This window comes from Lontra canadensis, unplaced genomic scaffold (assembly GCF_010015895.1).
Source record: "Lontra canadensis isolate GAN:19392208 unplaced genomic scaffold, GSC_riverotter_1.0 scaffold38, whole genome shotgun sequence".
NCBI classification, from domain to species: domain Eukaryota; kingdom Metazoa; phylum Chordata; class Mammalia; order Carnivora; family Mustelidae; genus Lontra; species Lontra canadensis.
The window spans coordinates 16,941,224-16,955,074 of record NW_022631032.1 but is presented as its reverse complement, the minus strand read 5'-3'; the positions used below and the strand labels follow the sequence as shown (position 1 = coordinate 16,955,074).

Below are 13,851 nucleotides of genomic sequence, written 5' to 3'. Positions count from 1 at the left end.
AAGGAGGGGAAAGAATCTCAAGCAAATCTGTGCTGAGCACAGGGTCCAACACAGGGCCCATTCTCAGGACCCTGAGATCATGACCTGAGCCAAATTAAGTCAGATGCTTAACCAACGGAGCTACCCAGGTGCCCCAAGGTGTGGCGGTATCAAGGAGTGACCAAACAGACACCATCACTGCCCTCTTGGGGATTCTAGTGCAGCTCCCTCTCTCTTATTTAACACCACGCTATGATCAAGGCGGCCATCGAGCACAGTCCGCTTCAGAAATAACACATTTTCTGAGAGAAACAAAACTGACAGACAACCTGATGCTTAGAACTAGGACAGATAAAAAGTAAAATGCACAACATCACAGTCTTGGGCCATTCAGTCTAGAATCACGTAGTCCAGACTGCAACAGCAGCTTTAGAGACAATGCTGTATCACAGCCCAGGATGAACTTGCTACTTAATGACCCTTGAGCACCAAGGACGAGATTTAATTGCGTTTACCAAGTCTATTCAGTTTAATGCTTCAAGGAAATAAATATTTTTAAAAGTTTCCCATCAAAAATGGCTTTTAAGTGTCTAAATTGTGTGGGAAGAGGCATGCTTTATTATTATAAAAAATTAATATACTTCCAAATGAAGTGAGCCACTAATGAATTAAACCCAAGATGGCACTATTGTTACTGCGGTTAATGATACAGAAACCATAAAGGGAATATCCCTTTCCCTTTGCATTTTGATATTGCGAAAGAGCAAATTAAAAAATAGCTATTCTGAATAGTTCATGTCAATTAGAGACCAGACTTTTAGGACTAGCTCATAATATCTCCTCTAACGTTGACCAACTTTAGCAGCTAAAGGCATCTTATTGAAAAGTAAGTTGAATGCATTGCCTATAAATTCAGCAGAGATGTATTTTCTAAACCCCTTTTTAGAGACTCCCCTGAGAAACTTGCTTTCATCTCTTATATGGCCAGCTTAGTTGCTATCTTCCTTTGATTAATATCGAAAACAGTGAAGTGATACTTGGCACACAGAGCAGATTGCTGTAATGTTAATAGCCATGAATAAGAGACTCATCACAGACTTCTCTTCCTAGATGCAATCCACAAATATCCACCCTTAAACTTCAAAATGAAGTGCAGCAGACTCAGCTCTACAGACCTGAAGCCACCCCCACAGCAGTGGCGAAGGTATTTTCAGCTTGAAAGAACTTGAATCTTTCTTCTCCTCATTCTCTGTAATTTCTTCCTCCTCCTCTTCTCTGTCTCCTTCCTCTTCCATCCTATTTGGACAAAATCTATTGCTATATAATATTAAAATATAATTTGAGGGCATAAGAGATAATAAAAAATGACCAGGTTGATCTGAAAAATAACCAGAGATTTTTAAAAGTAGAAACTCTAAATGTGGAAATTAAACAACCAATGGGACACTTCAGTGACAACAGGGATAATGACTGGATAGTGGTTTCTAAATATAATTCCCCACTCAAAGGAACCAGGGTTTCTTGGAGAGGAAAAAGCTAAATTCTAGACTATAGCTGGGAAGTACAATACGACTCTCAAATATTTATTATGCCAGAAAGCAAGAAAGTAGCCAAAAACTAGCAGTGTCTTGTCAAATGGACAAAGGGGCTATCTTGAAAAGATTCTCACTGGTCTGATTTTGGACAGTTTCATATCAGAAAGAATAATGTTAATGGATTACAACAGAATGAATTTTTAAAATCCATAAGTCTATATAGAGATCCAAAAAGGGAGGAGGGTAGTAAAAGCTCTTTTTTTATATAAGTATGCTACCCAATAAATATAGAAGAAAACGGTAGAATTAAAAAAATCACCAATTTGTGGGGCACCTGGGTGATGCAGTTGGTTAAGTGCCCAGCTTTTGGTTTTGGCTCAGGTCATGATCTCCAAGTCATGAGATCGCGCTCTGCCTCGGGTTCTGTGCTCAGCAGAGTCTGCTTGGGAATCTCTCTCCCTCTCCCTCTGCCCCTCCTGCTCATGTGCGCTCTCTGAGAGCATATGATTTATGTATGAATAAATCTTTAAAAAAATTAAATATGTATATGTATTAAATATGTATATTTATTAATATATTAATCAATATTACTATAAATAATATTAAATGAACATATTAATAAATATGCATTAAATGTGTATAAATAAATATTTTTTTAAAAAAATCACCAATTTGTAATCTCCACTGTAATAATGGAGTTAGGCAAGAATGAAGGAATGCTAAAACCACTGGGTGACAGGTTGTTTGGGAACAGACTATTTCACAGTCTCCCAGATCATTCACATAATACTAACTTATTAATTACAAAGAAAGGAAATGTTCATGTACATGGTAAGATCTGGCAGTTCCCACTGTGACCAAGATTCGACATTATGTGCTTCCTGCAGTGGTGCAGAGGGAGATACATCAGCTATGTGAGATTCTTGCAGGGAATGTTTGACCCACATCTCATAATGAGGAAACCATTAGCCCATTCTAGAATGTGGAGTTTTCTTCAGAATAGCTGACTAGTCCGAGGTTTCAATGCCATGAGCAGCAAGAGGTTGTTGGGTACTATTCTAAAGTGGGAGAGACTAAGGAGACATAACCATCAAATGTAATAGAGTGAACTTTGACTGTATCCTAGGTCAGAAAGAAAGCTTATGATAAATGACATCTAGTGGACAACTGGGGAAATCTGAGTGTGAATAATATGTCAAATGCTATTATTGCTCCATGTGGCTGTCCTTATGTGTAGTAATAATATACTCATATGAGAGAATGTTTTTGTTCTTAAGATAGGTTAGGTATATTGAAGTATTTAAAAGTAACATGTATAATGTCTGCAGCCTATTTTCAGATGGTTTTCCTAAAAGAAAATAGGATGGGGTTTTGTGTGTGTGTGTACATGCATATATGAGTATATATGCTTATATGGATGTGTGTATGCATATATGTGAATATACACACACAGAGGAACAAGATGGTAACATTTGGAGAACCAGATAGGTGAAAAGTGTACAGGTATTTATTTATTCATAGTTTTGTTCTTAAAGTATTCTGTGAATTAAAAAATAAATCTCAGTGGATGAATTAAACAGAATAATAGACACATCTAAAGAGAAACATAATGAACTGGAAAATAAAGCTGAAAAAATCACTCAGAATGCAGAGAAGATACATGTAAGAAGTTTAGAGACAGAACAGAATGGAAAGATCTATATCAAATTAGAATTCTTGAAATCAGACAAAACAAATAATAAATGAGATAATATTCAAATACATGAAGAGATGATCATTTTCAAGAATTTATGAAAGATATGAATTAAGAGATGAAGAAAAGACAAGGTACAAGAGGCAGGATAAATAAAAAGAAAGCAAGTTGGACATGGCATAGGAGAATGCAGAAACCAAGCCAAAGGAAAAAGCAGCCTGAAAGAGAGATTATCTACAAAGAAACTACAATTAGGCTGGCAGCTGGATTATCAGTAGCAATAGTGGAAGCCACAAAACTGTTAAGAACTTTTAAAGTAATGGAAGAATATTTTTATCAACTTAAACCGACTTTAAAAAATAATGGTATAACAAAGATAATTAGGTTAAACAAAAAACAACCGTTCACCACAAAGACCTTTACTAAAGGAACTTCTGAAGTACACAGTTCAAGAAAAATAAAAATGACTATGGAAGGAAAAGCTGAGATGGAACACTAATAAATCATCAAAATTTGACAATATTTAGGAAAATCTAAATGCTAGATTTTTAAGTAATAATAATATCTAATTTGTAGGGTTACAAAAAAGCCATTTTTTTGGTTAACAAAGGTACGAAAGAAAAATAAATGACCTAGTGGTTTAACAGAAAAAAACAGTTGTACTAAGACAATACATATTAACAAATATTATTTAAACTTGAGAAAATATATTGGACAATAAAATAATCTTTTATTTAAAAAAATGAAGTTGAGCCTGTAAGGTAAAAAAGGTGGTACTGAAAAATGGAACAATAATAAGACATGTCATGTAGAGGTAAATGGAGTTAAGGGTTCTAGGAACTTGAAATATTTGGGCTGGCAGGCTAATGAAAAATTTAGACTCTCTTAAAAATCCATTAGAAATTATGACGGCGCCTGTGAAAAAGAAATATGGAAAGTAGCTAACTACCAAAAAAGTAGTGCAGGAAAACGGAATAAAAACAACATAAATATATATTTTTTTAAGGGTGAGAAAGTGGCACCCAGGTGGCTCAGAGGTTTAAGCCTCTGCCTTCGGCTCAGGTCATGATCTCAGGGTCCTGGGATCGAGCCCCACATCAGGCTCTCTGCTCAGTGGGAAGCCTGCTTCCCCCTCTCTCTCTGCCTACTTGTGATCTCTCTCTCTCTCTCTGTGTCAAATAAAAAGTAAAATCTAAAAAAAATAAATACAAAATAAAAGGGTGAGAAAAGGTGGGGGAGGACAAATAGAAAGCATGAAATTAAAACAGCAGAATCAAATCCACTGAAATATATTAGGGGTTGTCATAAACACAAACTAAACATGTCAGTTACAGAGATGGATAGACTTAAGAAACAAAATAAAATCCAGCTATAACTTGCTTTCAATTATAGAGACACGGCCACAAAATAAGGACAAGGAAAAGTTGGAAGAAAAATTGTATGGAAAATATCAGGTAAATTTTTTAAAAATCTGGAAATTTTATATTGCTATATGCAGAAAATGATATATATAAACCTACCGTAGCCAGAAAAACAAAACTAGAATATAACATATTAGTATCAAATAAAATATTCTCTTTAATGAAACGGTATTATAGGGATAAAAAGCCACTGCGTGGTGACAAAGTGTTCAATTCATGAAGAAGATTTAACAATTCCAGATTTCTAAGAGGGTAACAAAATCTTAAAATACACAAAGTGGAGATTAAAAAACTACAAGGAGAAATTGCCACTGAACTATCATTAGAGTAGGAGATTTCAGTACACCAGTTTTTTTTTTTAAGATTTTATTTATTCGACAGAGATCACAAGTAGGCAGAGAGGCAGTCAGTGAGAGAGGAAGGGTAGCAGGCTCCCTGCTGAGCAGAAAGCCCTATGCGGGGTTCGATCCCAGGACCCTGAGATCATGATCTGAGCCGAAGGCAGCAGCTTAACCCACTGAGCCACCCAGGTGCCCTTCAGTACACCAGTTTGAACACTGAATGGTCAAGCAAACAAAAATGAGTAAAGACATTAAAAATTTCATCATAAGTAACAAACTTGATTTAATAGGTTCATTTAGAACCATGCATAGAGCAACAAGACATTCTTCTGAAGAACACAGGTAACATTAACAGCTAGTTGAATCAAGATGGAGAGTTTACCAGGTGTTCATGGTGCCATTTTTAACTTATCAAGTAGGTATCAACACAGCTCTAAGAACTAGTGTCATACAATCCAAACTGATTGGAATTCGATTAAGTTAGAAATTAATAAAAAGGTTTTTAGAGTCCATACATTTTTTAATTAAAATCACATTTCTAAATAAGGTAAAGAAATATAATGAAAACTTTAAAACACTTAGAACTGTATAATAATCAAGATGTTATGTCAGAATTTGTGGGACATGTCAGAAGTCATAACTTAGGAAAGTTTATAGTCTTAATTCTTATGTTAGGGAAAATTTAAAACTCTAAAAGGTAATAAGCTAAACATTGCTCTTGAGATGTTATAGAAGAAAAAATATATATACCCAAAGAAAGGAATCAGAGTAGAACTTAATATTTTTTAATTAAGATATTTTAAGAGTATCAATAAAGGTAAAAGTTCTCTTAAAACTTAATAATATACATATATTTTTTGTATGAACATTACTTTTTTTTTTTTAATTAGAAATGATTGTAGTTAGGCGAGTGTCTCAGTGGAAAAATCATACTGTACTGCCACACACACGTGGGCCCCACATCTGAGTGAAATCAAATGTGTACTAGCCCCTGGGAATCACACTTAGGCAAATGCCTTGAATAGTGTGTGCCTACTTTTAGTCTGCAGTGTCTGAATTTCTGTGTTGTGATCGGGGCCAGAGAGGCACTCTCAATCCAGATGCCCCAACTCCAGAAGCTCTGAGAAGCCTCTGCTTCAAATATGCTTACCTTGCTGGGAAGCAGGGAACTGTCCAGCAGCAAATGCTGCCTGAATTCAGGCCTAAAGCAGGCCTGTGCGGTCGGTCCACAAAGAGCAGGGCTCCCCCTGCTGCAGGTGTCTGGCAGCAAGGAAAGGAGCTTCCCATCTGCATTTGCACTAGGCTCCACATAATATGTAGCTGGCCATAATCGCCAAAGGCAGACACTGAAGCCAGCCTATAAAAATTAAAACCCATTTTTGGAAACTATTCCTACCATGCATTTTGTTCAAAGATCAACATGAACAGAGGGGATTCATGGTACTATTCGACAGGATGTTTCCTCCCCTTCTTCACATTGCCCAGCTATCCTCGAGGCTCAGCTTCTCCTATGTATCTGAAACAGGGAAATGACAGGAAATGGCTGGGACATCAGGAATTGAGACATGAAATCCATACCGCTGTGGCTGAACTTCTTGATGGAGACAGCCTAGGACACTGCAGGCCTTCTCTAAGTAACCAAAGACCGTAATAAAAAGTAACAAGCCACACAGATGCTTCTCAAACTCCCTGCCTGAGCCTTTCAAGAGAAGTGAGGCAGAATTGAGCACATAATTGAGGGAGCTGAGAATGCCTGTTAGGCAAGATGCCTGGCCATAAAGATGACTTGCCAAGTCTCAGAATGACTTGCATAAGAATTAGATGATTCCACTGTGAGATTTTGAGAAATACAGGTAGAAGCTGGTTCTTACCAGATGGAAAAGAAAGGAACTGAACACAAGCAATCAAGGAGACAGATGGCCAGTAAGGGTGAGACTGTAAGGCAGCCTCTTTGTAAGTGCTTAGATCTGCTCAGAGACAATAAAAGACAGAAAGCCCCTGCTTATTGCTTCATCCAGTGAAGGAAGCTGTTGTGCCAGACTTGAAAGCACTGACAGACCAGAGCCAGAACAATCAAATTGTAAAAAATGGACAGAGTCACCAATGTCATATGAATAATACATCTGTTGTAATTCTACCTTCCAAAGTATGTTTTCTAGACACACAAGATGCATATTAAAAAGGATTCCCAAAATAGAGGCAGTCTTGTCTGCATTTTTTACTCCAGTGCATCCAGTCAACTAGTAAATGCAGCAGAGTTGACTCCTGATTATCTGCATAGATGGAGGGATCTGTCATCACAGAGAACTGAAATCTACAGAGTCCCACCCACCTCATTTTGTCTAGCCGCCAGACTTTACACAAGCTTTACTAGAGTTGGGTACAGGATGCAAAATGATTGGCTGTATTTCATTCCTGTTTCTTTATCTTGACTGCCTATTATTGGAGTTACCAATCAGTAAAGAAGTATTTCAACAATATGGGATAAAAGGAAAAATAGGAATTCTATATGGTTCCCAAACAGGGTAATCAAATGATTCTTACCTGATGCTAATCAAATACAAGCTCCTGTGTATACTAGTGAAAAAAGTCCAGAGATATAATATTTATCATGTTCAAACCTTTTGAGAATCAAATTATTTGGGGGGAAAAGATAGCAATGTCATATTTACCAGTTTAACAGCTTTTTCTTAACAAAGAGAGGGAGGAAGATAACAAAGATAACAACTTATCATAAAAAGGATCCAATAGAAAGAGGGAGGTTGGGGGAGGGGAACCCAAGACATGAAAATGGTGTGATAGAGATTCAAAAGCATACATTCTCCATGATTGGTGAAGCCATGTTCTGCACATATAAACAATTACGGCTCTGGAGAATTTGAGGTCCTAATATTTAGTTCTGGAAATAAGAAAATAGAAGAGCAAAAATGGGAGAAGGTATGAGAAATTGTATTTGCACTGAAATTAGCTTTCTTGGTAACTGGGAGAAGTCTGTTGATCAACTTGGTATATTCCAGATAGCACTGATGGAAGTGAATGGAGATATACTTTAGGATTAGAATTTCAGAAGCCCAGACATGTAGTATATAATGGCATGGTTCTTTGTTGATTTGATGTCTCCTTTGCTTCTAGCTTTCAATATAGAGGCAAGAGGACTATGTGGAGTGTGCGTGTGTGCACATATGCATGCATGTATGTCATGTGTACGTGAAAGACATGAACTAACTTTAAATTCTTTATCTTTCCCTTACTTGTTTTCTAAATATCTTTGTTTTCATAAGAGATCAGGTTTAAAGCTCATGAAAGCAGAAAAATTCAAATATGAAGAAATGGATCGTAGTAAATACTGGCTCTGCTTTTCTGATGTCTATGTTTTGGAGTTCTCTCCACTCTTCCCTTGACCAGGATTCAGCAAATGTTTGAGGTTTATCAGTATTGGTAAACCTCTTCTTATGTAACCAGGCTCTCACACATTCATTCTAAAAATATTTACAAAGAGCTTATATGCCAAGGTCCTCATACCTTCTTAATTATCCAGCCTGCCCCAGGGCATCTCCTTTCCTATGGTTCTGTACCCATACCCAGGTGTTCCTAACATCATGACTTTTTTTTCATTTCACTTTCTTATTCTAAATATCTTGATAGTTGGGGCAGCTGGGTGGCTCAGTCAGTTAAGTGGCTGCCTTGGGCCTGCTCAGCAGGAAGTCTGCTTCTCCCTCTGCCTTCCCCCCACCATGCTTTCTCACGTGCTCTCTCTCAATTAAATAAACTTTTTTTTTAAGATTTTAATTTTTTATTTGAGAGAGAACACAAGTGGGGGGAAAGGGGCAGAAGGAGAAGCAGACTCCCCACCAAGTGGGGAACTTGATATGGGGCTTGATCCCAGGACCTTGGGATCATGACCTGAGCCAAAGGCATATGCTTAATTGACTGAGCCACCCAGGTGCCACAATAAATAAAATATTTTAATAAATAAATATCTTGATAGTTTTTCATAGTGTCCCAGATAAAAACCAAGTTCAATGTAAGTAACACCAAGCTCTTAGTATCAGAATGTTGGGTTATAGTCTCACTTCTGTCCCTGATATTCGCCTCTATGTGCAGTCAGTTTCCTCATCTGTAACCAACAGAGCACCGTGGTAATCAGCCTAGGGGATTTCGAATGTTGCTCACAACATAGATTATTACCATTTTACACCTGAAGACACAAGAATCACTCTAGTTAAGTGGTTTGCTCAGAGCTGCTCTCAGCCAGTAAGTAGTGCAGCTGGAATAGAAGAACGTTTATGGGCCTAAAGGTCTTTCTACCACCTCCCTGTAAAATAAGGTTGTCTGAAATGGCTCCCTTCCTGCGCTAATATGGTAACCACTAGCTTTCAATTAAATGAAATTATAAATTCAGTTCCTCAGTCACACTAACCATATTTCAAGTGCTCAATAGGTATATGTGGCTAGTGACTGCCATACTAGCCAGTGAATTATAGGACATTTACAACAGCACAGTTTTATTGGATAAGGTTAGGACTTCCTGTCAGTACTTGACTTCTATGATTTCCTTGACCTGTCAGTCTGGCATTCTGGCCTTCCAGAGTCTGACCCCAGCTGTCCTTTACAGTTGACAGACTCTTTATGTGCCTACCAGACTGTTATCTCTCTGTCCCCCACTATACATAACCTAGTGCTTTCCACAGAGAGTCAACATATGGATAGATGGACAGACAGAAGGAAGAATGGATGGGTGGGAGGGAGAAAGGAAAGAAGGGAGTTTCATGTTTTCATTAGATAATTGTGGTTTTTCTCTTTTTTTATTATGTTCAGTTAGCCAACATATAGTACATTACTTTTGATGTAGTGTTCAACAACTTATAAATGTTTATTGAGTATCTACTATATGCTCTTCTAAGATTCCTGGGATTACTATGATTACCAGGTATCGTCTTGTGAAATTTTCTGTCTGGGAGGGTAGAATAGAGAACAGATCACAAAGAGGTTTATAAGTAAATAAAAGTTCAGACAGTGAAATGTTGTGAGATAAACATATTGTGCTGAGAAAACTATAGCTGTAGCAGTCTCTAATGAGGTGTACTATTTGACCTCTGACCTGAATAATCAGAGGAAGCCAGCCATATGAAGTTCTGGGTAGAACATGTTTCATGAAGAGGAAACTTTGCTGTTGAAATAATTTTGCATATTTTGACAAGATGTCTTATGTCACAGTCTCAGCTTCTGGTATTTCTGCACAGTGTACATCTAGGAAGGATGCAACAAGGAATGGGGACAACATTTAGGAGGACAGAATTAATATTATTAAAGACAATATTATTAAGTCTATTAAAGTTGAAATGGAATTTATCTTCTATGATGTTTCTCTTCTTTTGTTGCACAGCTTTGTTCCTGGACCACATAAAACTGCCCTCAAAGAAGATGTATTACAGAAGGCAAAGTTCTTTCAAGATAAAAAATATCTTCCAAGAGTAGCAAGAGGCAGCAGTGATGCTATTATTCGAAATCTTACCAGAAACACATTCCATACCTTTAAAAATGGAAAAAAGGTGATAAAAACTGCTCCAAAACAGTATGATAAAGGAAGTGCTTGAAGAATTTAGCCTTAGGAAACATGGTAAGACTGTGGATTTAAGTAACTAAATTCATTGCCATACCTATCGGAAACTTTTATTTGGATATCCACCCATATTCACAAGTCCAATCTGGAGGGCTGGACAAAGCACAGGTTGTAGATTATTAGGCAATTTAACCCTTTGCACTCATCAGTATTAAGGTCGATCTTGTCCATTTCTTGGAGCACATCTCATAATTCCAGCACTCTGATATATTCAAGAACTCTTATCATTAAAAGATGGAAGAATGAAAGAAGTGTTCTGCAAAGTTCAATGGAGATATAATCTGAAGGTAAATTTTACATAGTATATACATGAGCCAGTGCTAATTCTTTTAATTGCAGGTCTCTGTTCAGTCCACTTTCTGCAAACCAAGCTTCCATTCTCTACTTAATACAGTTTAATGCTCACGTTTAACCAAAGGTTAATGTTTTAAAGACCTCAACATTTCCATTTACAAACTGATGCTTATATGTCATAATTTTGATGATCTGGCTTTCCATGATACCATTTAAACACATCACGGACTCTGTGGGGTGGCCAGCTTTCGGATAGGCTTGTGTTGGAAGGTTTCCTCCCACTTTCTGCAGTTGCTTGCTAGGATAGGTAAAAAGCAGAGAATAATATTCTCTGCTCCAACTACTCAACTCACTGAGAAACTTGTTAATTCCCCCCAAACATAAATAATTGCTCTTGAGATAGAAGTTCCTTCACTATATAGGACCTCCTGCCTAGCCATTTTGACGGACTTTTATTATTTACCATTGTTAAATATTTTATTTTTCACTAACCCATACATTCTTTAGACAAGGAGAGTAAAGACAACTGGTCATAGGTGAAGCTGAGTTACTTTCACCCGTAAGATAGCTATTTAGTCAGTAGTAAGCAGTACCAAATAGGACTGACTGATATCTAAGTAGTTTTAAAGGCATACTGAGTTTGGAAAAGATTAAGTTGTTAATGTTTTAATCCACAAATCCATTTGGAATTCCAGAGATGTGAAGAGATGCACAGAGATCGAAGTAAGTTGAAGAAAGGTCTTCCGAATGCCTAGCCTCCAATAGCATTCTGACAGCTTGCTCCCTCAACCCCTCCATCCAGATCACGAATTCTTAATCTTATGATGGGCTAGTATTTTCAACAACTAAAGACCAAATTAATTAATTTAGACACAGTGTTTGGACCTTACCTCAAATTCTCAGAGCTGACTCCAGAGTAGGTAGCAATGGCCCTGCTTGGTAGAACGTCACTCTCTTCAAGGAGGGAGACCCTGCCTGAATGCATGGAGCAGATGGCTACTGACTCCTAAGACGAGTAGGTGATTTTCTTTTCTAGATCTCTCCTCATAAAAGCTAGGAAAGAAAGACCATCTCCACTGTGTTTTAAAATCACTTCTGCCATCCTTACTTAGGCAACTCCATAGTTAGCCCCCAATGTCATATTCATACTTAGGAAACAGATGAATAGAGCACATCAATTTTCTTCATATCCTAAGCGGTGCTTAGGGGTTCCGGAAAACTTCATGTTTCACGTAGAGGAAAATGATGAGACATATTTAAGAAGTATTTTAATAAAAGGGTTTTTTCTGGTTAACTTTGGATTAAGCAAGAACTCCTCCTGTTTACTGCTAGCAATACTTTAAAAATGTATTTGTCTATTTTCTCTGCATTGATAAAGTACACCAAAAATTTTTGTCCTTGGTAATTGAGATTATTTAGCATTTTGGGTCTTTTTTTTTAAGATTTTATTTATTTACTTGACAGAGATCACAAGTAGGCAGAGAGGCAGGCAGAGAGAGAGAGGAGGAAGCAGGCTCCCCGCGGAGCAGAGAGCCCAATATGGGGCCCGATCCCAGGACCCCGGGATCATGACCTGAGCCAAAGGCAGAGGCTTTAACCCACTGAGCCACTCGGGCGCCCCTGGTCATCGTTTTAATCCTTAATAGATGAAGGGTCTGAAACATACTGTAAATTTACTAAGTTCCTTTTTTGAAATCTCTAATATTAGCATTTCCCATGATTTACCTCTTTCTCTAAAGGAAAAAAACAGCAAAAATGTGAATATAAATTAACTAAACGCCTATTTAAACCAAGAATCACATAAATAGGCAGTGGTGCTTCCTGGTTTAAACATGTAAATTAATTGACTATAAGGGACATGCCTATTAGCAGTAAGCTATGAATCAAGCATGTTTAAAAAAAAAAAAAGGTTAAAAAAGATGCAAGTCAACAGAGCCTTAGATTACAATACTCAGTAACAATTCAACCAAGTGCCCCCTTTTCTAAAGGGGAGTTAAGTGGGAAGAGGAATGGATGGCAGGAAGATAAGGGGAAAAAAGGATCACATCTCCACTGGCCCGCTCCATTTTTTTCCTCTCTGCATGCTTTGTCAGTCATGTGGCTTCGCTAATGGCTCCAGGCTTAATGCCTTTCTAAGGCCAAAGGTTTGTCACAAACAGGTGACCTCCAACCTCTGCAGACATGAAATCTGACTTAATAGCTAGAAACTCTGGATATATGGTCTTAACAGACACGAAGGAAAGCAGAAGCAATGTAACAGGAAAATGTCAAATTTGCAAATCCTTCAGTTCCACTAGCTGTCTAGCCTTGTCAGGGTCCAGACTCCTAACTCAGGCCTTTGTGAATGACAGGGTTTTCTGATGAGCTTAGACAGGTAAACAAAAACTAAGTGCACTGAATTGTAAAGACAGACCTATGCACTGCAAACTGTCATGTACCATAATGGAATCCTATAATTACAGAAAATTAAATTTGAGTATTTAAGTACTGTTTTCCCCAGAGTCAGATTATCTACTTAACTTTTTGGTTTACAGACTCATGTAACGAATTTAAAAATGAAGTATTTTAAACACCATAAACCCTTCAGCAAATGGATGACAATTAAATGTGAAGAGACAATTAGGTTCATGTACAAATAATAATTGATAAACCTGAAGGGTTTATTTTTGTGGGGAAGGCCAATTTGTCTTAATTTAAAAGTATAGAGGTTTGGCATGTTTTTAACAGCTTAGTTAACGGACACTGGATAAAAGCAAGTGGAATGGCCAAGGAGAGACATTTTTCAAGGGTCGATACACAGATCAGTTCCAATGTTAAATAATCAGGCAGACTGTAAATCAGGAAGAAAGATATAAAGCAGAAAGAACAATACTGAAAGTCCAGAAATGTGGGCATAAGACTTACTTCTGACACAGATTCTTTGTGACACTGAGTCCATTTCTTCAGAACAAATATTGCTGAAGAG

General features: G+C 37.4%; 1 protein-coding gene across 1 annotated transcript in view; it reads left to right on the top strand.

Annotated features, from left to right (window-relative positions):
• The window catches only part of LOC116874762 (collagen alpha-6(VI) chain), a 144,835-nt gene extending 133,673 nt beyond the window's left edge, over positions 1-11,162 (top strand). Inside the window, exons 36-37 of the mRNA XM_032869723.1 lie at positions 1,090-1,183; positions 10,356-11,162. Coding sequence (XP_032725614.1) covers positions 1,090-1,183; positions 10,356-10,566 — 305 coding nt within the window. The 3' untranslated portion in view covers positions 10,567-11,162. The remainder of the gene's footprint in view (positions 1-1,089; positions 1,184-10,355) is intronic.
• The last annotated feature ends 2,689 nt before the right edge of the window (positions 11,163-13,851 follow it).